At 34.7% G+C, this 21,767-nt stretch overlaps 2 protein-coding genes across 2 annotated transcripts; one reads left to right on the forward strand and one right to left on the reverse strand.

Moving 5' to 3' along the window:
- Positions 1-2,030: 2,030 nt before the first annotated feature.
- Positions 2,031-3,867, reverse strand: LOC108806553 (LOB domain-containing protein 11). Its single transcript, XM_018578695.2, has 2 exons — positions 3,447-3,867; positions 2,031-2,698 (listed from the first exon to the last, which is right to left on the reverse strand). Exons 1-2 carry the CDS (start codon positions 3,759-3,761, stop codon positions 2,309-2,311), a joined length of 705 nt encoding a protein of 234 aa, XP_018434197.1. The 5' UTR covers positions 3,762-3,867; the 3' UTR covers positions 2,031-2,308.
- Positions 3,868-14,993: 11,126 nt separating this feature from the next.
- On the forward strand, positions 14,994-20,959 carry LOC108813020 (V-type proton ATPase subunit a1). The gene is made up of 18 exons (XM_018585443.2): positions 14,994-15,309; positions 15,554-15,598; positions 16,127-16,249; positions 16,398-16,505; positions 16,661-16,774; positions 16,861-17,034; positions 17,142-17,279; positions 17,582-17,689; positions 17,811-17,918; positions 18,008-18,156; positions 18,421-18,574; positions 18,984-19,144; positions 19,240-19,446; positions 19,540-19,723; positions 19,818-19,901; positions 19,987-20,186; positions 20,283-20,342; positions 20,431-20,959. The coding sequence occupies exons 1-18, from the start codon at positions 15,166-15,168 to the stop codon at positions 20,633-20,635; spliced, it is 2,466 nt and encodes an 821-aa protein (XP_018440945.1). The 5' UTR covers positions 14,994-15,165; the 3' UTR covers positions 20,636-20,959.
- The last annotated feature ends 808 nt before the right edge of the window (positions 20,960-21,767 follow it).

The following is a 21,767-nucleotide window of genomic DNA, read 5'->3' on the forward strand; positions in this document are numbered from 1 at the left end:
CTTCATTGGTAACTTAAATGTGTTAAATTAAATAAAGAGCACATCACTAGAATCGAGAGAAATTTTGAGAGACAATCGGAACACAATGATTAAGGTCAATAGTCCAAATAATTTTTACCCTTGAAAACACAATCATTAAAGCTGTTAGATTTTCTTTTTAACATCGAGGTCGTTAGTTAATTCCATCAGTAACCTTATTGACATTTTATCTGTCCACACATACATGAGTGCGTATAAGAAGATCATACAGATGTTTACATGTTGTCACATGGAGCAAAACGCGTAGTGTCTTGTACTCGATCGCTATAGTCTACTGGGACTTGTCATGTCTTCGTCGTTTCCTTAGCTAATGGATTTTTCGCCTTTCACATTATATATATATGCTTTCCAGAACTTCGAGTTTTGTATTTATATTATTCATAAAGTACACAACAAAACATACGTCAGACGAAAATGATACTACATATTCGTCGCTTCCCGGTGCGAGCGAGAAAGATTAACAAGGACCTTCTCATTCTTGAGCACAGGCCAGCACAATTGTTTTACGTGTTTTAAGTTAAAAAATTAGTCCTTTGAAATTTGTGCTTATTAATTTGAACTACTAATATATACTATCTGTGTTGAAGGAAAAAGAATATACAAAATCCGGAGATAGATAGAAACTTATATTTATATATAAATAATTTGAAATTTAAAAAATTTGAAATCATAGAATATTTAGAGACTTTTTTTTTGTAACACATAGAATATTTAGAGACATTGCCAAAGATCTTTTAGAGCTACTAAGATATACCAAAGGTGAATGCAAAACGTAGTATGAAGCAGATATAAGAACTCCAGCATCCAATAATAGCTAAGCCTTGTACTTGCTAAGCATTTGTTTAATGGATGGATCATATACTTCTGACATAAAGTTCAGCGGATATAAATAGGTTTGGAGATATGAATAGGAAATAATGAATGACTTGGGGTAAGGTATCAAATGAGGCATACCTTTGCAGATGGAATTAGAAATACTAATATAAGCGAAGAAAAATATGCTTCAATTAACATGCAAGCTCTTTAGAACGAATTTTAAGTACATACTTTCAATAATTCATGAGTCAGTGGTATGGCCAGGCTTTTCGAAATAAGTGAAAGAGTTACCTTCACTAGAAAGCTAATTTCAGAGCTTCAAGGTTGTCTACCTTCTATGGACAAAACGAGACACCCGATTCATTAGCCAAAATTACACATATTTTTGTAGAGTATTACTTCAGCCATTTCAAAATAATGCATATTCTAAAATTTTCACAATTATTAAAAAATACTAAAATTCTTGACAATAAATGTATTATTTTATATTTTAATTATTTACTATAATTTTAGCCAATCAAAATTTAATAAAATTTAAAATTTGCTATTATTACATACATTAAAAATATAAAATATGAATCTTTTAAAAACAGATATTTAAAAAAAAAAACATAGATCATTGCTTGTTTTATTCCAGATTCTCATATCACCTCTTGTTTGAGTGATATATCAATTTTTAATGTTAAAATGATATATTTAGATTTATAAAAATATATTTAAAATCAGCTCGTTTAACTATTTTTTTTAAACAACTATTTTATTACTTAAATTTGAAATAGTTTAACTAGCTAAACCAGAATAAAATAATTAAGGAATCGAAGAATTTTGGTCGAACCGTTTAACTATTGAAATACAAGAAACATGAGTGTGATTCTGGGACACTTGCACTGCTTGTCCCCTAATTAGATCGAAGAATTCGCAAAATGTCAAATTCTAAAGTTCAAGATGTCGAATTCTTTGTTACACCGAAACTCTAGTAGCATTGTGCTTGTGACGCTATATATATTTCTGGGTAAAACTTTGGTATGTTATATACTGGATTTTCCATTCGGTGGGGGATCGGTATCTTTAAGACATACTTTTTCTTTCTTTGTTGTAATGTACTCTTTTCGGGTGGACGAAATATAACAAAATTATATAATAAAAGTATATCTAACAAAATTATATTCAAGCCATTAAATATAAAATGCATCTCAATTAACTCCTCCTTGTTAGCGGTAGGAGAAGATTCTTTAAATCTTAATACAACCTCTCTTTTATCTAATATCCCTCATAATACTAATACGTAACATGTTTGACAAATTTGAAGCAGTTCCCTTACGTGCTTATACATGATTGGTTGACTTAGACAAATTATTTAAACTTTCCATATCATATCCTTAAGTCTTTAATATGAATATGGAAGTAACTACTAAAGCGCTTTAAAATGAGCTAATAATACCAGAAGTTATGATCATGACCAAAGAGGATCCCACCACGACATTGATGAGTTATTGTTGTTGGTGTCCTCAAGGAATCCCAAATCATTGGTCACTTCATCGGGGCTACTAATGAGCTCGTCACCACTATCAAATGAACTCTCAAAGGACATATTCTGGTGTCCTTCTTGTGCTGATAACTTTGTTTGTTCCATTTTATATAATAGCTCTAGCAGATCTGATCTTTGGAGATGCATGCTCACTAGTTCTACTTGAGTTTTAGCAAGTTGTGCTTGAAGCTCACTCACTTGTCTCTGCAAATGGTAAATTGCACCTGCACAACCGTAAACTGGATCTCTCATCCTAGCTCCTGCTTCATAAACCATGCTATTAACCGCATCTGTTCTTTGAGATTCCGGAAGTTCCTGATACCAATAACAAAAAAAAACATAATCAAATAATCTTTCACTAAAACATGATTTTCTAGAAGAGGATACAAAAGTCTTGGACATTTTGTGGAACGTGGATTGTAGCATAAATGTTGTATATTTGAAATTTTATATTTATTATTTTAAATGTGTATTTGACCATGAAGAAATGGTACTTGACTTTTACAATGAAGAAATGGTACTTGACTTTTACAAAGGTGAATGAAAAGGAATTGTTGAGATAGACATGTAAATTATACATACGACTTTTTAAGTGTTATATTATTTTTATGTTGAACATGTGTATTATAGTGAGAGGCTGCATGTAGCTTTGAGGAAGGGCTGTTATTGACCTTTCATTCCATTGTAGGGCCTGGTTCCGGTCACATGACTTATGAACCCATTATTGTTCAACAACTAGACTTTTAACAACTTTAACTTCCTTTTCACATTTTGAAAATCAGATTTATTTTTTTGATTGAGAAATGTTTTTTAATTATTTTTGTACAAAGAACAAAGCACTTGGTTTAATATTAACTACTAAAAGAAAATATAACGCTTATGATATAAATATTATTTTATTAATAACCACAAGATATAGTTTGTATTAGTTTTCCTCATCATAATTGTGATGTGAATTAATAACCCAATGTAAAATATATGCTCATGTACAAACGTGTGTGATGACTGATGACATAAACATAGGAAATACTCACGTGTGACAAGTAATAAACTAGAAAAGTACCTGCAAGAACTTGATAATGTTGCTAGCTCCGAAAACACGGTGGGCGATTGTGAACTTAGCCGGATCCGTCGGAGGAAAATACGGCGCCAAAACACATTTCTCGGCGCACCGCCGTCGCAAAATTTTGCAAGCCGCGCAAGGACTTAGCACCACCGGCGGTTGTGGCGGCTGCTGCGGCGAAAGAGACGGCGGAGGTGAAGAAGTGGGAGAAGGAGAGCTGACGGGAGTGGTGGTTTCTGACGCGGAGACGACAGCGACTGCGGAGGAAGTAGGTGTTGCCGTGGAAGTGCTACCGATACTCTCCACCTTTAGCATGATTCTTGAATTCTAAGGGGCTAAACTGATAATTTATATTCTTTTGGGTTAATTAGATAAAAAGATTTAGTTTATGAGCGAAAGTGGAGTGAAGTGATTTATGGTGAGGAAGATTGTGGGTGTATATATAGGGAGAAAGACAGAGGAGAATGATAACGTGACGTCATATTTTTGAGTTATGACGCAAAATTTTCGTTAGGACTAAAATTTATTTTTGAGCACTGTTTGGAATCATTTATTTTCTATATTTACGATGGCTGCTAAATTCTTCTTGCGCTTTTCAGTTTCAACGGTTGATTGACTTAGGCAGCTCAATTAAATCATTTCTGCATTCGCATTTAGACAACACTTCTTCTGTTTAAATTAACGATGGCTGCTAAATTCTTCTTGCGCTTTTCAGTTTCAACGGTTGATTGACTTAGGCAGCTCAATTAAATCATTTCTGCATTCGCATTTAGACAACACTTCTTCTGTTTAAATTAAATTATTCTCAAAGTAGTCTTTAAAAGGGAGTAATCAGTTCCCCGTTTACACATCTCCCTGATATACTCTTTTTTTAGTTAATCGGTGTGAAAAGTACAAATTCATTCCTTATTATCTTTGATTTGTTTTAGGGTGCCAAACCATCCAAATATGGATTAATGACACTGTTGAGTAACTTGAGTTTCTAACTAGTTTTGTATCCAACTCAATTTGAAAAGAAAAATATATATATTGCACGCTGGCATTAACGATTAACGAGTTAAAGTGATTTTCAATGTGAAAACCAATCTAGTTTCGATAGGGATTCTATACAATATCACTTCACTATCTAGAGACCTGTGAGAGAATACCAAATAATAAAATATGTGGATAATTACAAAAATGAAATATACTGGCAACTATGCTTTTATGTCTTCTTGCTAATTTTTCATAGCTTCAGACAAGATTCGTCTATGCTTCTAGAATTGTAAGAAATGAATCTATAAATCATCAACCTAATATTCGATTTTTTTTTCTGTTGTTACCATCGGTATCTGACAAGTATATATTTGTATAAATCTCTGTGACTAGTATACATCTAGTCAGAACCGGTCTTGAGATTTACATTTTTACTTAAGGCCGCAATCAAAAAGTGGAAAAATGGCTGGTTTTGTATATTTTTCAGAAATATTGGCTGTTTTTAAAGGTTACATTTTTATGTGAAATTTGAGGCTGCAAGCGGATGCTTCCTTTGCTTGGCCTCAAAGCAGCCTCTGCATCTAGTATAGATGAACCTAGAGTCGGTACACAGAAAAAAGTCTGTCAAAAACTATTTTCATAAAACATTTTAATGGGATTTAAGAGCTCTAAACGTTTTTAAAATTTATTTTATATTTCATTTATCATAAGATATGTGTTCTTAATATGTTTGATATTATAAAACACGAACTTCCTTCAGAAATATATAAAGTTTAATTAGTTAAAATTAATGTGAGTTATAAATGGATAAAACATAAGGTTATATCATCTTCAACCATTTCCGGCATGAATCAAATTTTCACTTCTACAAGACTTAGGCTCTCTCTTCAACTAGTCATATCGCCAAATTTTGTGGTTCTCAACCCCTTTTCTCACTGTCATCATGCTTAACCTGACCAGAGTATCTTCTATAATAAGTAAACCTAATTTGACAGATTTTGATTAAAAAAGAGGTAATCTCATCAGGTTCACTGACAACTCAAGCCCTTCTCCGCCTTTGGTATTCACAAGTGACAAGAAGAAAGGTTGCAAAGTCGGGGGTCATCGTAATAAAAACATATAAATTGTCAAAAATTTACAAAAAAAAAATCAAACATAAAAATACCGCACCTTTTTTTAAGCGAGGATCAAAATTTAATGATATTCTTAAAATAATATCATAAAAGTGACAATTTTAAAAAATTTCATTTTATCAACCATGCATAAATTTAAATTTGAAAAACTTCTCTTTATTCTTATTGTTTTCGCTTTAACTTTTATAATTATTACTATCTTTGTAACTAAGTTCTTAAATGATTCCAGCGAGACTTTTGCACGTTTGGAGTTAACAGATTGTAAATTTGGTTTTGTGATCCGTAAACGGAAATAACGTCTCATAGAAAGATTGATCACGGTAATGTGATATAAGGAAATTAACACAACAAGCCAAGTTGTTATTTAGGTTGCCTCATATTTTCTTATTAGAAATTTCTTTCTTTTTGTTTTCTTTTACTTATATTGGGTCTGTATAATTTTGTAAGACTTTTGATGTTTGAACTAATGAGTTATATATGCAGGTGGTAGGAAATATCCGAACGAAAATAGTCGTTAATTATGAAACTTTTTCTTTTATAATTTAAGAATTTTAGACGAAGTTGACAAAGAAAAAGAAAGAAAATAATTTTTGCACCAGTGATCTTGTCTTTACTATGCGAGTTATAGTTATAGACCTGTATCCACTTCTTTGAATGTTTTCATTGAGACACGACATACTTCATTAACGAAAGACTTCAGCTTAACTTAAGCTATCTACAATCAAACTCCGTAATACTATTTTATTGCGAAATCTCTCCAATCTAGTACTAAAAATTATTTTATTTTATTTTTAACTAAAAAACATATATTATTATATAACGCCATAATTTTATATCAAAATCTGATGTAAAATTACAGTATTGTACTAGAACAATATAACTTTTAATGTTGGGTTAAAATTGTTTGTAAGGATCACACCAAAATAGTGTTTTGAAGTTCAATTGGAGCTATTTAGAAGTTTGATAGGAGATAAATTTATTTAGTGTTGAAATCATACTAAAATAGTGTAATTTGATAATAAAATAATGTTTTATTTTGAAACTGAACTAAAATAATGTTATGGATAAAAAATGTCCCTAGTCTTAGTTAGGTTCGTAGCTCTAGTTACATATTTATATCAAGAGGACTTTATAAATTATGGCTATATTCTTTTTCTTGGGTTAAATGTGGCAACATTTACCTCTATAGTAACAACTCGTCCATAAATTGTTTGTGCATGATCAAATTAATGAGTATGAATAGTTTTACATGCTTTTGGAGAACTCCCTTTTTTGGTAATTGTTGGAGAACTCATACGTAGCTACATTCTGTTTATAACAACTTGGTCTCTCTTTTTTTTGTCAACAACTTTGTCATTTATGTAATAACTTGGTCCTCTATATATTTCGGTTATGGCAAATATGAAATAGTTTTTCCTTTGTGATCTTCTTTTTTCCGTCTGGATTGATATTTTATTAAAGGGTCAAAACCCAAAACGGACCATACTCAACCGAAACACAAAGACCATTATGGTCCATTACAACGAAATTTTAGCCCGACATAAAAGGGCTTACTAAACAGGCCTCAAGCCCAACCCGACACAACGCGCCGATTCCACCGCCACGCGTCTATTCGGTTCCCCAGACCGTCCACGTGCGTCAACGAAAACAAACACAGGAGCCACGCGTCATCTATCCACCCTTCGTGATCCAATGGCCGAGATTTTCGCTGGAGAAAACGAAACTAAACATGTTTCTCGGAACTCGCCGTCGACAAACCACCGCGCCCATTATCGCCGCTAGAAAATCATCACCGGAGCAGCTTCTGTCGGTCCACCGGATCACACCGAAAAAAGACACTAAAAGAAGAAGCCGTAGAGATGATCTTAGTCAATATCGAACCAAACTACGCCGATTTAAAAGCTGGAGGTTCAACCGAGATCTCCAAATCGGATGGCCGCGGAACTCGTAAGAATCCGAGTTAACTCGGATAGAAGCCAATCGACGCCATCGGAAGAGAAACCCGACCTGCACATCGATGGAGCCAAAAGCCGGTGCATCACCGAAGGGAAAGGTGTTTCACCGGAGTCAAAAGCCGGGAGCTCCGTCATAGAAAACGCGAGAGCCAGCCGATCACCTAGATACATATGCGCCGCTGGAAGAGAAGACCCAAACAGGGTCGAGCTTCGCCAGAAAAGCTGGCCTGTGATTTCTCTCCTCCTTCCTCTGTGACAGATCATAGAGAGGGAACAAAGCAAAAAGAGAGAGAAACCTTATCAGCTTATTTTATTTTTTCTTTTGTGATCTAAATTATACGGTTATTAAATAATTTATTCATAATCATTGATGACTAGTACCTTGATATCTATGCGTCTATGTCTACGTCTATATATGTCTATATAATTTGTGTAAAACATAGTTTAATTGTAAATTTTCTGCCTTGATATATATGCATCTATGTTATACACATATAGGCTGCGGCTTCCCACCGGTCAGATCTATTGACAGCGGTGGCTCCTCCACCGAGCTTCGCTGGCGTCTGACTCTGGGACCATGTCGTTTCTTCGTCGGTCGTGGTCGCCGGCTTTCGATTCTCGGGAAAGGGTTCGAGCTGTTTACAAAGGTGTTTCGAGTGGTGGATTTTGGCCGAATTCGGAGGAGATGATGCTCTCTGAAGGTCGGGCCTTCGTGTGAGACTCGTTTTCTTTACATCCAATATTTGTCGTTGGAAGTGGAAGCGGTGGTCATGGGTCTAGTTCCGGTGTTCTTGTTCCGTCTCGTTTGAACAGCGTCGACTTCGATCGGGGAGAAAGTGGGTGATTCGCAATTTCGGCGAGGTATTGGTTGCGATCCCGGCGGCGACGACCGACATCCTTGGTGATGACGATGCTTCTTCTACTGACACGCGTCCTTGTGTTATTTGGTTCCAACACGTGGTATTGCGGTGGGAAGAGATCGATGCATCCCGTTTTTTGTTTTGGTATTTTGGACTTGTAGTTTGTCTTTTATGTTTTGGGTTTTTGGTTCTTGTGTCTGGATCGGGCGTATTGGGTCAGGTATATTGGGCCTGTTGTAAACTCTTTTATGATATTAATATATTAGATGGCAAAAAAAAACACGTCAGCTACATAAGAAAAAAACGCGAGGTATTTGTCAAAAAAAAATCACGAGGCACGTTGCAACCACCGGTCGTCCGAGAAGCTTAAGAACGACACGTAGTACATGATCGAGTGAGCCGGTTTATTTTTAAATGTATAATATATAGTAGTATAGATGTGATCGAGCGAGCCAGTCCACCTCTGCTGCCTCAATCAAGACCATGCATGATATCTTTCTAGTTCTCTCAACATATCAATTTCTTAGGTTCTTGTAATTATGTTTATTATTTGATTTTAGCTCATATTTTAGCAGAAGTTTATTAATTACTTAACTGGGGGACATAGTAGGGATAAGTTTGGTGGAAATTAGTCAGCTCATTGGACATATTGAGTAAGAAAAAAGGCTTCTTTGATTTTTAGGTACTAACTAAAGTTTTTTTCTGGTAACGATTCAATATCTTTTGGTTTGCCTTTACCCATTCACAAATGAAGTTTCTTCTTAATAATTTGAGAATCATATTCCATGGGCCACACATATAGTTATATTTCTTCCTACGCTAATTAATACGTTGTATTTATATATCTGAAAAAATTCATATAATTATAGGGGAAATCACTCATTAATCAGGAGTCAAAATGCATGAAGTAATCTTTAGAAAAAACTAACGCAACTTTGTTAGGTAATTTACGAAATTATTGTCAAATTAGAAGTGTATTATATAGATGTCATGTAGGCCAACTTCCGTAAAGTTTAAGACTAACAATAAGCATAGTGTATTATTTGTTTCCCATTATGCATCATCACAATTGATATATATATGACTAAATATAGACATGAGTAGATAAAAGTACTTATCCAGTTACTTTGAGTCTTCCAATCCAAAAACTCCCAAGTTTCTATAGAAAATGAGATGCCTCCGTATAACATGTTGCAAGTCTCTTGTTTGTATAAAAGTAACCAAAAATGAGAGAAAACGAAAGTGCATAAATCTTTGATGTTTTCGTGATCGGTAGTTGATAGATTGATTTGAAACAGACAATCCCAAAGTTGTTTGCCAAGCGTATGCAAAATCTAGTACCATCAAGATTCACATAAGTTCTCAAATGCCTATAACTCAACAGATTCAACACACACACACACACACACACTATATATATATATATATATTTACAGTATAAATCGAAATATGATATTATATTTAAGAATTATGAGTTAGTGTTGTTGATATTATTTTCTGTTGATTTATATGCTAAAAATCATAATATAAGGAAGATGTTTAGAATTGCTGATAAAATCATCAAAACGTTTGTTTCTTATCTGCAGAATCAAAAACTAAAGTTTATTGACTGCGTCCAACTTGATTTTTATTGGCTTTTTCAAAGGTAAACAATAAAATCTTTAATTTCTCTATTTTCTTAGTTGTTATTTCATTTTATAATAAGAGAATCGAGAAAAATATAAACTTTTTTTTGTCAAATTTAGGATTAAGGTGGCAGTAGTTAACTAGATGTGCTATAAACCATAGCCTCCATCTACCTCCACTATATTACCACCCATTTACATTTTGCATATATGCTGATATTTTCCACGAACAAGTAGAAAACACACAAGTGTATGTCAAAAATATACACAAATAGATGTGTATCTCTGTCACTGTATGTGTTGTCACTCACAAATCTAATGCGCGTGGACCTTTGTGATACTTTTTTTTTTTTTTTTGTAACTTGCCTTTGTGATACTTCCAAAGGAGAAAACACTTGTTGTCTAGTTACTTTTAATTTTATACGTGAGTTTTGTAAGAAAAAACTGGGATTGCATGTTGGAACCATGTAAAGGTAATATGCATGCACGGTAAAAAGAAGGTAACAAGCATGTGGGAATCATCTGAAGGTATTATGACGAATCATTTCATGTCCTTTAACAAAGATATCATACAGAAACAGAAAGAAAAATATTTCCATATCACGGGATAAAGCAGTTCCGGTTACTATCAAACTGCAGCAGTCGTTCATTAGCAAGTTTATGTCGATTATAGGAAGAGCGGAATCTGTACAAATGTAAACATACTAAACGTTTATCAAGCTCCCGCCGACGATGTGATTAAGAGCAAATATCAAATATAAAATGGCATTATGTATATTAGATAAATTTGGTGAGATTTGTTCAAAAAAAAAAATTTGGTGAGCATGTGGGGTACTATCTTTTTATTTGAGCATGTCGCTGTTAAACACTCATATTACATCACACATACGTATAGTTCAATGAAATTCTAATTAGAAACAGCCCTTTTATCAGCTAAAAACAATTAAACTATGTCTAAGAATTTAAGGTTTAAAAAAAAAGAATTTAAGGATTGATTTCTTATAAAATTTAACAGAAAATATTTGCACTATGCAACAATAGAAATACTAATGATAACAAGGTTTGAAGGTATCTCTTTCAATGAGCACAAGAATCAATTTCGAACATTTTATAACGATTTTACTCACTAAATAATTGTTACTTGTTAGCTTATATGAAATGGATAGTACCTGATTGCACTCTCAAGCACTTTTGGAAATAGTTCGTGAAAGAATATGTTTTTCTTAGTTTTCTAACAAAAAGAGGCATTTTACACACTGTTCAAACTTATTAAATCGAAATTGTCTAATGTGGATGAATATGGTGGATTGATTAGTTATCATGGACAATCGATAAACTAAACTTTTGAGTTAAAAAAATTGTTTTTGTTAGTATTTTTTATTGTGAGAGTGGAAAACAATGGGATATTTGCTCAGGCAATTTTATTATATGATTCTTTGGTAAAAAAAAAGAATTGGTTATGATTTCTCTGTCTTTTTTCTTTTTAAGAGGCAAAACCGTAGAGCGTGCCATGTATGGGTCATGAGATGGACTATATTGACTACCACAAAACCGTAGGCAAAACTTTTAGTATCTTAAAAATAATCTCATCCTGTACAAAGCGCGGGTCGTATCCTAGTTAATGATGTAAGACATGTGCAACCCTAGTGTTCAAACAAAAATGGCTAAAACATAATCATGCTTTGTTATTATATTATTACAGTGAAATGCAGTCGAATACACATAAACCGGCAAGAAACATTTTTCCGGAAGCATAAGCCGGCAATGATTGAAATCTTTCCAGAACCATAAGAAAAAACTACTAGACAACTAAAACGATTACAAGGAATTCTAATACATAAGTCAAAATCCAATACATAAGCGAAAGAATAGCCTTGATGATTGCAGTCCAAAACACAAAGCACATCGATCTCCAAACAAAGGATAAAGACAGGTCGAAGAAATTTCGTAGAGACGTAATCATGCCAAATCAGGAGTTATTTTTGGAGTGTAAAACATGAGTCAATTGAGGTGTCACCCTGAATTCTCATGTGGCCAAATTAAATTTCGTTATAAATAAACTAACAACAGATCGTGGCATTATTTTCGTTTTCAGCCTTTCACCTATTTTAAAAGTGTCGTACGGTGAGTATATTAAGTACGTGAACGGTAGCACCGTTTGATGCTGTGAACATTCATATATCAAGCATTTAACACACATTAGTGGTTTAAGTTTGTTATAATGCCAGTCAAGGTTTGTTGTCATATTGCTTAAGGAGATCACTGGCTGCAGCCTGCAGAGTATTAGATTATCATGTTCTACTAACATTAAGACTATCTCCAACTTCAACATAATAGAGTGATCCATCGAAAAAGTCTATCACTGAAACTATTAAGATAAAAGTATATTACTGACATTAACACAATTATTACTAATAGTTCTTTTAGCAGTAATTTATAATGCTCTTTTTATTCCATAATGTGATATACCAAGGTCTTATTCGGAAATTTGAGGGAAATAAAGAGAACAAAAAGTGCAAGAAAAAGAAGAAGGTAAAAAATGAGTAAAAGTTGAACTGAACTAATCTGTGTTTCCTTAATTTATTTAGAGACTGATTTGTAAATTCGATAGTAAAATAGAGAGAGCATATGAAAAAAGGAAAAAATGATTTTTTTTTTAACGCTGGATAATTATATTATTACAAGTATAAAAAATACTACACATGATTTTAGAGCCGATAATCTAACATGCCGTATGAAGATTCACGTCTGACTGCATCAACTGAGCCATCCTATGGAATCCACCTTTGAAGGTATCCTTTATGTCTTGCTGCTAATCTTTTTTTTTTTTGAATAATCTGGTGTATCCTGATATCCACCAAGGTGAATCCAAATTTACTGCTAATCTTGTAAGTTTTTTCTCCTTTAATCTACACAATTCCGTTTTTTTCCAGGAATTGAAATCCAAACTTCTCGGTGTAGAAACAAATTAATGAACTCTTGATCAAACACTAGATCAATGGTTTTCACAAATAATTTGTTTAAGAGAATATTTTTTTTTATTTTTTATTAGTCAGAGTAAAACGTTTACTTCATTCATTTACTTCCTTTTTGGACAAAGAGTAACAATTTAATAATTTCACCCATTTGACTTGAATAAAATAAAGTTAGCCCATAACGTCCATTATAATTCTTCAGTTTTGTAGTTTTGAAGCCTAAAGCCCAATAATCTTAAAGCCAGATCCTTCATTCATGAGATGACTCCCGAACACAAATTCCTAATTCGAGACAAGAATATGTTGAGCCGAATAACAAATTAGATTAACTGATGATAAACCAACACAAACTAACGACAAGGTCGGTCCTCGGCCAAACCAGTTAAAGCATTTGCCCTATGTTCCCAAAATTTTCGAAAAATTATACAGGTGTAAGTACCCAATTTTTTTTAAACCCCAAATTAGTTTTTCTTTTTCTTTTCCATCAAAGTTATTTATTAAAAGATTTAAATCTAACAGGTCAAATACAAACAAAAAAGCTCATACACTAGACAAAATAAAAAAAACTTTTAATTGGGTCATAACCCAAAAAACCCAACAAGACCAAAACTCTAAAACCAAAAACTCAACTTCGAAGTACGCATCTAACCTTCGACCGCCACGAGATACGTGTTGCAACGAGGAGCTACACGTCGCACGGCCACCGTGACTTCACCGCTATGATTCCACTCCGGAGACAACAAACGCCAACATGAGACGTCCATACCCGCCACACCCATCATCGAACCCAGCACTCTTTCCAATCGGAGAGCGTTATCGGAAACGTCCTGAGATCTCATCCGAAAGAGCCGCCAAAGTCGCCATCTTCAACACCTTGGCTTCCTTCACCAGAGAGCGTTACCGAAACAGTCGGGATCTCATCTCGAAGCGAAGCTTTCCTAGTCACCAATCAGAAAGTTCGAGTGGCCAAGAACCAGATCCATCGCCTAAACGCCAAAACCATACGACGCCACCTAAATCCGAACGTTACTCTATCTAGACAGTACAACGTCAGAGACAACCGGCCGACTGCTGAAAGGAAAGTGCGACGCCGGAAGCAAGATAAACAACAAAAGAGAAAAAAACACAAGTCGAAGAGAGAAACAAGAGAACCGGACCGACAGTGGCTATAGGAGTCCACTCCATCGGACCGGCGACACGAATCTTGTCGGCGATTTCTAGAAAAAAAATAGAGATTTTCTCTAGAGAAAATAGCACGCCCATAAACTCTCAAATTGGTAAAAAAAAGTTTTTAGTAGAAACTTTTTTAAAAATTGCTTATGGCTTCCTATATCTCAAGGCCAAACCTTAATTAACGAAACCGATCTACATTAGAGCAAACCAAACTTTAAATTCACATCCTCACCTTAGATCATAATGACAACCGCAATGAACACCCATGTATAATCAAAGGTAGTTACAAAGAATTAGAAGCCCCTAAAAAAGCGAGAATATAATTCTATCATCACAACATCAAAATCGCTGCCTCCAGACAGAGTCGCTCTTGGACTAAGTCAATGAAGTCCATGCTTCTTGCCAAATAATTTGCAAGTACAACCTTAGTCTAGTGGTATTTGATGCATATAATAGTCTTTGTTATTATTTTTTTAATCGGCTTGAATGTAAATGATACTTTTTATGAAACAGAGGAAATATATTACAATTGTGAAAATACATTTCTGCATAAAACCTTTTGTTCATAAACTCCATCACAATCTAACACATCTGACATATCTGGCAACATTCTAGTCGATTTTAATGATTTTTTTTCTGAATCTTTGTTGATTGAAGACTAGTCTTGTTCTTTTTTCCTTATCAACATTTATTTTGTGTTTAGTTAATTGTATGACTTTCCAACCAATAATAAAATCCCTAAAATTTAATATTATCCGCCAGTGTTACAAAAAAAAAAAAAAATCCGCCAAACTTTAACACGAAGGAAAGTGAATGAAATAACAATTAATTATTTATTATTTTTAAACATTTATTTTTTTTCCTAAGTGGAGATGCCAAATCCGCGTTTTCTCATGGCAGTTGTCGACGGTGGGAACAAAAACTGAACTCCGCTCCACAGATCTTCGACGGAAACGAATTTCAGATCTGATCTGATCTGATCGGAGAGAGTGAGAGTGAGAGTGAGAGTGATAGCACAAGGAGATGGACGATTTCTTAGACAAGCTGCCGCAGATGGATCTGATGCGCTCGGAGAAGATGACGCTCGTCCAGCTTATCATCCCCGTCGAGTCCGCTCACCGCTGTGTCACTTATCTCGGCGAACTCGGCCTCTTACAGTTCCGCGACGTGAGTGTTGTTGTTGTGAATAACTTCAGATCCGCCTTCTTCTCTTTTTACATATCGATCGAATCTGTTTTGCTATTTTCTCTCCGTTTAGATGATTAGGTATCAGTGGAAGATTGAGATGTTTGATCTCACAATGTAGCCAGAGTTGTTTGTTATTCATCTTTGATCCTCGCTCTTGAGTGATCCGTTACTTTCTCCGCACTTGAAGAATCTGATACACTCTTTATCTTCGTTTCCTTAACAGCTAAATGCAGATAAAAGCCCCTTTCAGCGAACATTTGCTAATCAGGTATCGACCTCAATAAGTCTCTCTGTTGTATGTGATTCAATGCAGAGAGTAGCTATCTACTCTGTGGAAATATGATGGTTTTTGTTAGAGGATTTTTTTTTTGTGAAGAATGTATCTACATTCAGGTGTCACCGACATAATTAATGGTGGTTATTTAACCTTGCTTTAAAAAAAAATCTGTAATAGATTTCTTCTTAAGATTTCATTTATATTGAATGAAGTATAACCGTATATTTCTGTAGTCTTTTGTATGATATTAACTTATTGCTTTACCAAGCCTTGATTATCCACAGTGAGATACTGGAAATGTTGCTCAGCCTTGAATATATTGGTTCCTTGGTTGTATGTTCTCTCTATCATATAGTGCTAGTGTTTCTTGAACTGTTTAGTTTCTAATTTTTTTTTTTTTTTTCAAGAAGAATTATCATCCCCCACAGTTTTAGGAGTTGGGTGTAGCTGATAGAATAGGAGTTGTGTGTGCATATGAGCTTCTTTGGTTGTGTAAAATTCTTTTGGGGCTTTTAACAGGTAAAACGATGTGGTGAGATGTCAAGGAAGCTTCGTTTTTTCAAAGATCAAATTGATAAAGCTGGTCTAAGATGTTCACCACGCCATGAACTAGAACCGGACATTGAGCTTGGAGATTTAGAGGTAAGAAATGAATTTTCTTGTTCTCTTTCTGCTCACATGTCTTTGGTAATGATCTATTGTAATGCCTCTTTTGTTGGGGGATGAGGCATGATATTTTCTTCTAACACTTTGTAATTTTCTTTGTATCTTCAATTGCCTTCTTCCGCAGAGACAACTTGCTGATCACGAACATGAAGTATTGGAAATGAATTCAAACAGTGAAAAGCTTCGGCAAACATATAACGAACTTCTTGAATTCAAGATAGTTCTTCAAAAAGTAGGTGTTTTCGCCCTTCTTACTCAAGTTTATATTAATTATAAAATTTCTTGACCAATTTTGTGTAGTACAGTAGCTGTTGTTCGGTTCTCGTTCAACTTTTATCTGTTAAGATTGGCGCTCATCTTCTCTTTTTATGCTTTACTTCTTTTTAGGCCAATGGTTTCCTCGCCTCAAGTAATGCTCATGCAACTGGAGATGAAACAGAACTACATGAAGGCACCTACTCAAATAACGGTTTTATTGAGACCTCCTCTTTACTAGAGCAGGTGATTGCATGTCAAAGATTCCATTTGCTGCTGTTATCCGGAATCTCAAATTATCTTTACTAAAAGTTCAGTTATTTTATTCTCAGGAAATGAGGCCCGAACCCTTGAATCAATCAGGACTGAGATTTATTAGTGGAATCATTAACAAAGACAAACTTCTTAGGTTTGAAAGAATGTTGTTTCGTGCAACACGAGGGAATATGCTTTTCAACCAAACACCCTCTGATGAGGAGATCATGGATCCTTCAACATCAGAAATGGTGATAATGTTCTCTTATTTTCTCAGACAGCATATTCTCCTTATCTCGATTATAATCATTTCCTATTTCATTGAGATGCTTATTACTAACTGGTTTTGTGCTTCTAGGTGGAGAAAATTGTATTTGTGGTTTTCTTTTCTGGGGAGCAAGCAAGGACAAAAATATTGAAAATATGTGAAGCGTTTAGTGCAAACTGTTATCCTGTCCCCGAGGATACAACAAAGCAGAGGCAGCTTACGAGAGAAGTAAGTTGGATATTCCAACACTTGTTTTTTTTTATGTTTACGCAGGGTCCCTCATGAATCTGCGCAGACGCTGTTGTGTGCGATTTTTTTTCCTTAACAGTTCGTGCAAGTTGCTTTCTTCTTGTTCATATGATTTTGTTGTTCGCTTGTGTCCAAGTTATATGCGGCTGTTAGCTGCTGTGTCACGCTATATTATTTGGAGAATACCAATATTTCCTATCATGAACAGTAGTGCTGCTAGTGACTGTTAGTTACTGCATCACACTATGTTGCTCCTAAAACATCAACATATCTGGTGTTAGGTTTTATCCCGACTCTCTGATCTGGAAGCCACTCTACATGCTGGAACTCGCCATCGGAATGATGCTCTTAATGCTGTTGGTTACAGGTTGACTAAATGGATCACCACGGTAAAAAAATAGCATTTGCAGTTAGTTTTTTTCATAATTATCTTTCTCGTTAAGTATATGGGAGATTGTTGGTCAATAGAGTATGGAATAGCCATGATTTTAGCTGGCCTTTTGCTGCTAGGTTCGGAGAGAAAAAGCTGTTTATGACACTCTGAACATGCTAAATTTTGATGTAACCAAGAAATGCCTTGTTGGCGAAGGTTGGTGCCCCACATTTGCTAAGACCCAGGTATAATACAGTGTTTTTTTTCTTCCTTTTACATAAACTAGTTTTATTTCCTTGCAAGTGCAATTCATTCATCAACAACGTCTGCGCAGATTCATGAGGTCCTTCAGCGGGCCACTTTCGACAGCAACTCACAAGTGGGCGTTATATTTCATGTAATGCAAGCGGTAGAATCACCTCCCACCTATTTCAGAACGAACAAACTTACAAATGCGTTCCAGGAGATTATCGATGCTTACGGGTTAGTTCCATTGTTTAGTATAACCTGGCACTATCATAATATCCACGGGCATGAAACCCCCTCATCATTTAAATGCAAGTGTATGGACTCGTGTTTCCCTCATCATGCATAAATGATCTTTAGAAGAGCATCTGGCTGCTTTCTAACAAAGCTGAAGTTTCTTCATTCAGTATCTTCCTAATCAAGTTATTGTTGATTGCTTGTGCCAGTTTATTTCCGCTGCTCACCATCTCATGTATTCTTGACTTTATGCTTGCTTGGCAGTGTTGCAAGATATCAAGAGGCAAACCCGGCAGTTTATTCAGTCGTCACATATCCGTTTTTGTTTGCTGTTATGTTTGGGGATTGGGGCCATGGTCTATGCTTGCTGCTAGGAGCGTTGTATCTTCTTGCCCGTGAAAGGAAGCTGAGTTCGCAGGTATGATTGCCCAACTTTTACTGTATTAATTGAATAACTAACTAGTGATCGTACTGGCTTCGAGCATAAGGTGAATACTTTTCAAGTTGAATAAAACATTCATAACATAGAGTTTTGTTTTGCTTTGTTTAGTGGCTGATTGAGATTGTGTACGTTTGGTTCTGAAGCGAGTTGTACAATAGTTATGTTGCACTTTTCTGCTCTAAGATCTTGATTCAATTTCCGGTGATTTTCAGTAATTCAGAATTTCTGTAGAATATATTGATAATTAGTAACTACACTTAGCTTACCTTCTCACTCTAGTATAAAGGGTAACGTGATAAAATATGATTTTGTTGTAAGAATATCATTGCCTGTGTGAATTTTTACTTATCTGGTATATGATTTTTCTGTGTCTTACCGTTACTAGAAACTTGGAAGCTTTATGGAGATGCTATTTGGAGGCCGCTATGTAATCTTTCTAATGGCACTTTTTTCAATATATTGTGGGCTTATCTACAATGAGTTCTTTTCTGTTCCTTTCCACATCTTCGGTGGTTCAGCTTACAAATGCAGAGATACTACTTGTAGGTATGTATTATATTTGAATTTTGATCAAGTGAGGAGTCATGTATTTTTATTATTAGTCTACCTGTTGCTGAGATGCATATTACTTTTTTATTTAGTGATGCGTACACGGTTGGTTTAGTCAAGTACCGTGATCCGTACCCGTTTGGCGTAGATCCTAGTTGGCGTGGAAGTCGTTCAGAATTGCCTTACTTAAACTCGCTTAAGATGAAGATGTCTATCCTGCTGGGAATTGCTCAGATGAATTTGGGACTAATATTAAGTTTCTTCAATGCTCGATTCTTCGGCTCTTCGCTAGACATAAGGTTTGTTGTTCCTTTATTATTATCTTCCCAAGCTTCTGAATAAATTTTCCTTGTTTCTAACTTACGTATGTCTTTGTGATGTGTCGCCATCAGGTATCAGTTTATACCACAGATGATATTTCTGAACAGCTTATTCGGTTACCTATCACTACTCATCATCATCAAGTGGTGCACTGGATCACAAGCAGACTTGTATCATGTCATGATCTATATGTTTCTAAGTCCAACCGAAGAACTTGGTGAAAATGAATTGTTCTGGGGCCAACGTCCACTTCAGGCACTGTTTCCTCCTCTGTTTTTCTTTTTATGTTAAATCCAAAGCTACATAAGCTTTTGCTCCATCCTTACTCATCTTAACCACTATTCTTCAGATTTTGTTACTGCTTATGGCATTCATCGCTGTCCCATGGATGCTTTTTCCTAAACCCTTTGCTCTCAGGAAAATTCACATGGAGGTATCTCCCGTTTTAAACTTTTCACTGCATCTGTTTTTTGTTTTTGTTTTGGGTGTATCAATGGATGAACATTTTGTTTCTATAGAGGTTTCAAGGTCGCACGTACGGTGTTCTTGGTACTTCTGAGGTGGATCTGGATGTAGAACCAGACTCAGCTAGAGGAGGCCATCAGGAAGAAGAGTTCAACTTCAGCGAGATTTTTGTACATCAATTGATTCACTCCATAGAGTTTGTTCTAGGTTCAGTTTCTAACACAGCATCTTACCTTCGTCTCTGGGCTCTTAGGTAAACCTTTCTGTTTTTTTTTTATTTTCTGTTTAACATATGACCATTTAATCATGTTCAGGTTTGTTTCTAATAGTCTTCTTCGACGTTTTACAGTTTGGCTCATTCGGAATTGTCGACGGTCTTCTATGAAAAAGTTCTTCTTCTTGCCTGGGGGTGAGTAGTCGTTTTAGTTTCATATTTTTTACAACATAATTTCTCACTTTTATATTTTACATTTTAATCGCCAAATTTTGCAAAACAGGTATGAGAACATTTTGATCAGGTTAATCGGATTAGTGGTGTTCGCGTTTGCAACAGCGTTTATACTTCTGATGATGGAAACACTGAGTGCGTTTCTTCATGCTCTGCGTCTTCACTGGGTTGAGTTCATGGGAAAGTTCTTCCATGGAGATGGTTACAAGTTCAAGCCTTTCTCATTTGCTTTAATCTCAGATGACGATGAATAAAGTATGCACCCTAATATCCTCCTAAGCCATTTGCACATCCCACTTTATCCACCCCCGAAAAGAATATATAGAAGAAAATTTGCTCGAAACAGATTATACGGTAACATCCATTTGCATCGTCTCTTTTTACCTTTTGATCTTTTTAACCGAAGCTTTTGAGATTAGTATTGTAGTTAATGTCAAAAGTGGAGACTGTCTTTGTTTACCCCCTAAAAGCAGAACATGTTAGATCACTTTTTGAGTTTTTTTTTTTTATGTATACGTATCCCTGTCATGGACTTTTTGGAGGCGAGAGATAAATGAAAACTCTATGTTGGCAATAAAGTAGTATGTATTTCTCTTGGCTACTGTAATAAGGGAAAGGTGATTACATTAACAGGAGTAGATAACTGATAAGTCCTTAAAATTGGAATCACATCATAACGAGACGAGTTTAGGAGATTTAGTTATAACGGTTTTTCGTGATTGTAATAAGTGTCTAAACTAAACAAAACCAGTTACCTGGCTCGAGTATTAACACATCAAAATCATTAATAGCTGTTGATTTACAAACCATGGTAGTAAACCTTTAACTCTATTGTACTTTCCCATGAACTCTATTGAAACCACTGGGTTGAATTCATCTCTACACTGGGTTGAAAACTTTCAACTCTATTGAAACCATATCAGTTCAACTACCTCATTGTAAGCTATTCAACAGTTGAAAGATGAATTCAACATGTTAATTGTAATTAGTACAAGAAGAGATTTGTACACCTTGTTAATCTTGTACATATTTTTAAGATGATAATATGAATTGACTAAATAATAAAAATAAATATAAAAATTATAATGGACTGTTGTTGTTGCTCTTTAATTTTCTTGATTATTTTCTTTAAATGCTATATGTTTAAATTTTGCATCTGTTTGACAAAGTGGTTTACTATAAAAAAAACCTTATATTTTATGTAATGTATTTATAAAATATATCTTTTGAATTTAAACATGTTTCTAATTTTTAATTCACATTTTTAATAATTTAAATGGTTAATATGTTATATGATCTAGTTTCATATTTAGTTAATGCAATTATCATGTATATAATTTTAACTAGTATATATATAATACAAAATAATATTGTTAAATCATAAAT

This window comes from Raphanus sativus, chromosome 6, assembly GCF_000801105.2.
Source record: "Raphanus sativus cultivar WK10039 chromosome 6, ASM80110v3, whole genome shotgun sequence".
NCBI lineage: Eukaryota > Viridiplantae > Streptophyta > Magnoliopsida > Brassicales > Brassicaceae > Raphanus > Raphanus sativus.

What these genes read in the sequence shown, in the direction of transcription:
- LOC108813020 (XM_018585443.2), top strand. Translation starts at nt 15,166, where the DNA reads ATGGACGATTTCTTAGACAAGCTGCCGCAGATGGATCTGATGCGCTCG. An exon ending in AGCGAACATTTGCTAATCAG is followed by an intron (nt 15,599 to 16,126) that starts GTATCGACCTCA and finishes GGCTTTTAACAG; the next exon opens with GTAAAACGATGTGGTGAGAT. An exon ending in GGCTCTTCGCTAGACATAAG is followed by an intron (nt 19,447 to 19,539) that starts GTTTGTTGTTCC and finishes TGTCGCCATCAG; the next exon opens with GTATCAGTTTATACCACAGA.
- LOC108806553 (XM_018578695.2), bottom strand. Translation starts at nt 3,761, where the DNA reads ATGCTAAAGGTGGAGAGTATCGGTAGCACTTCCACGGCAACACCTACT. An exon ending in ACATTATCAAGTTCTTGCAG is followed by an intron (nt 2,699 to 3,446) that starts GTACTTTTCTAG and finishes TATTGGTATCAG; the next exon opens with GAACTTCCGGAATCTCAAAG.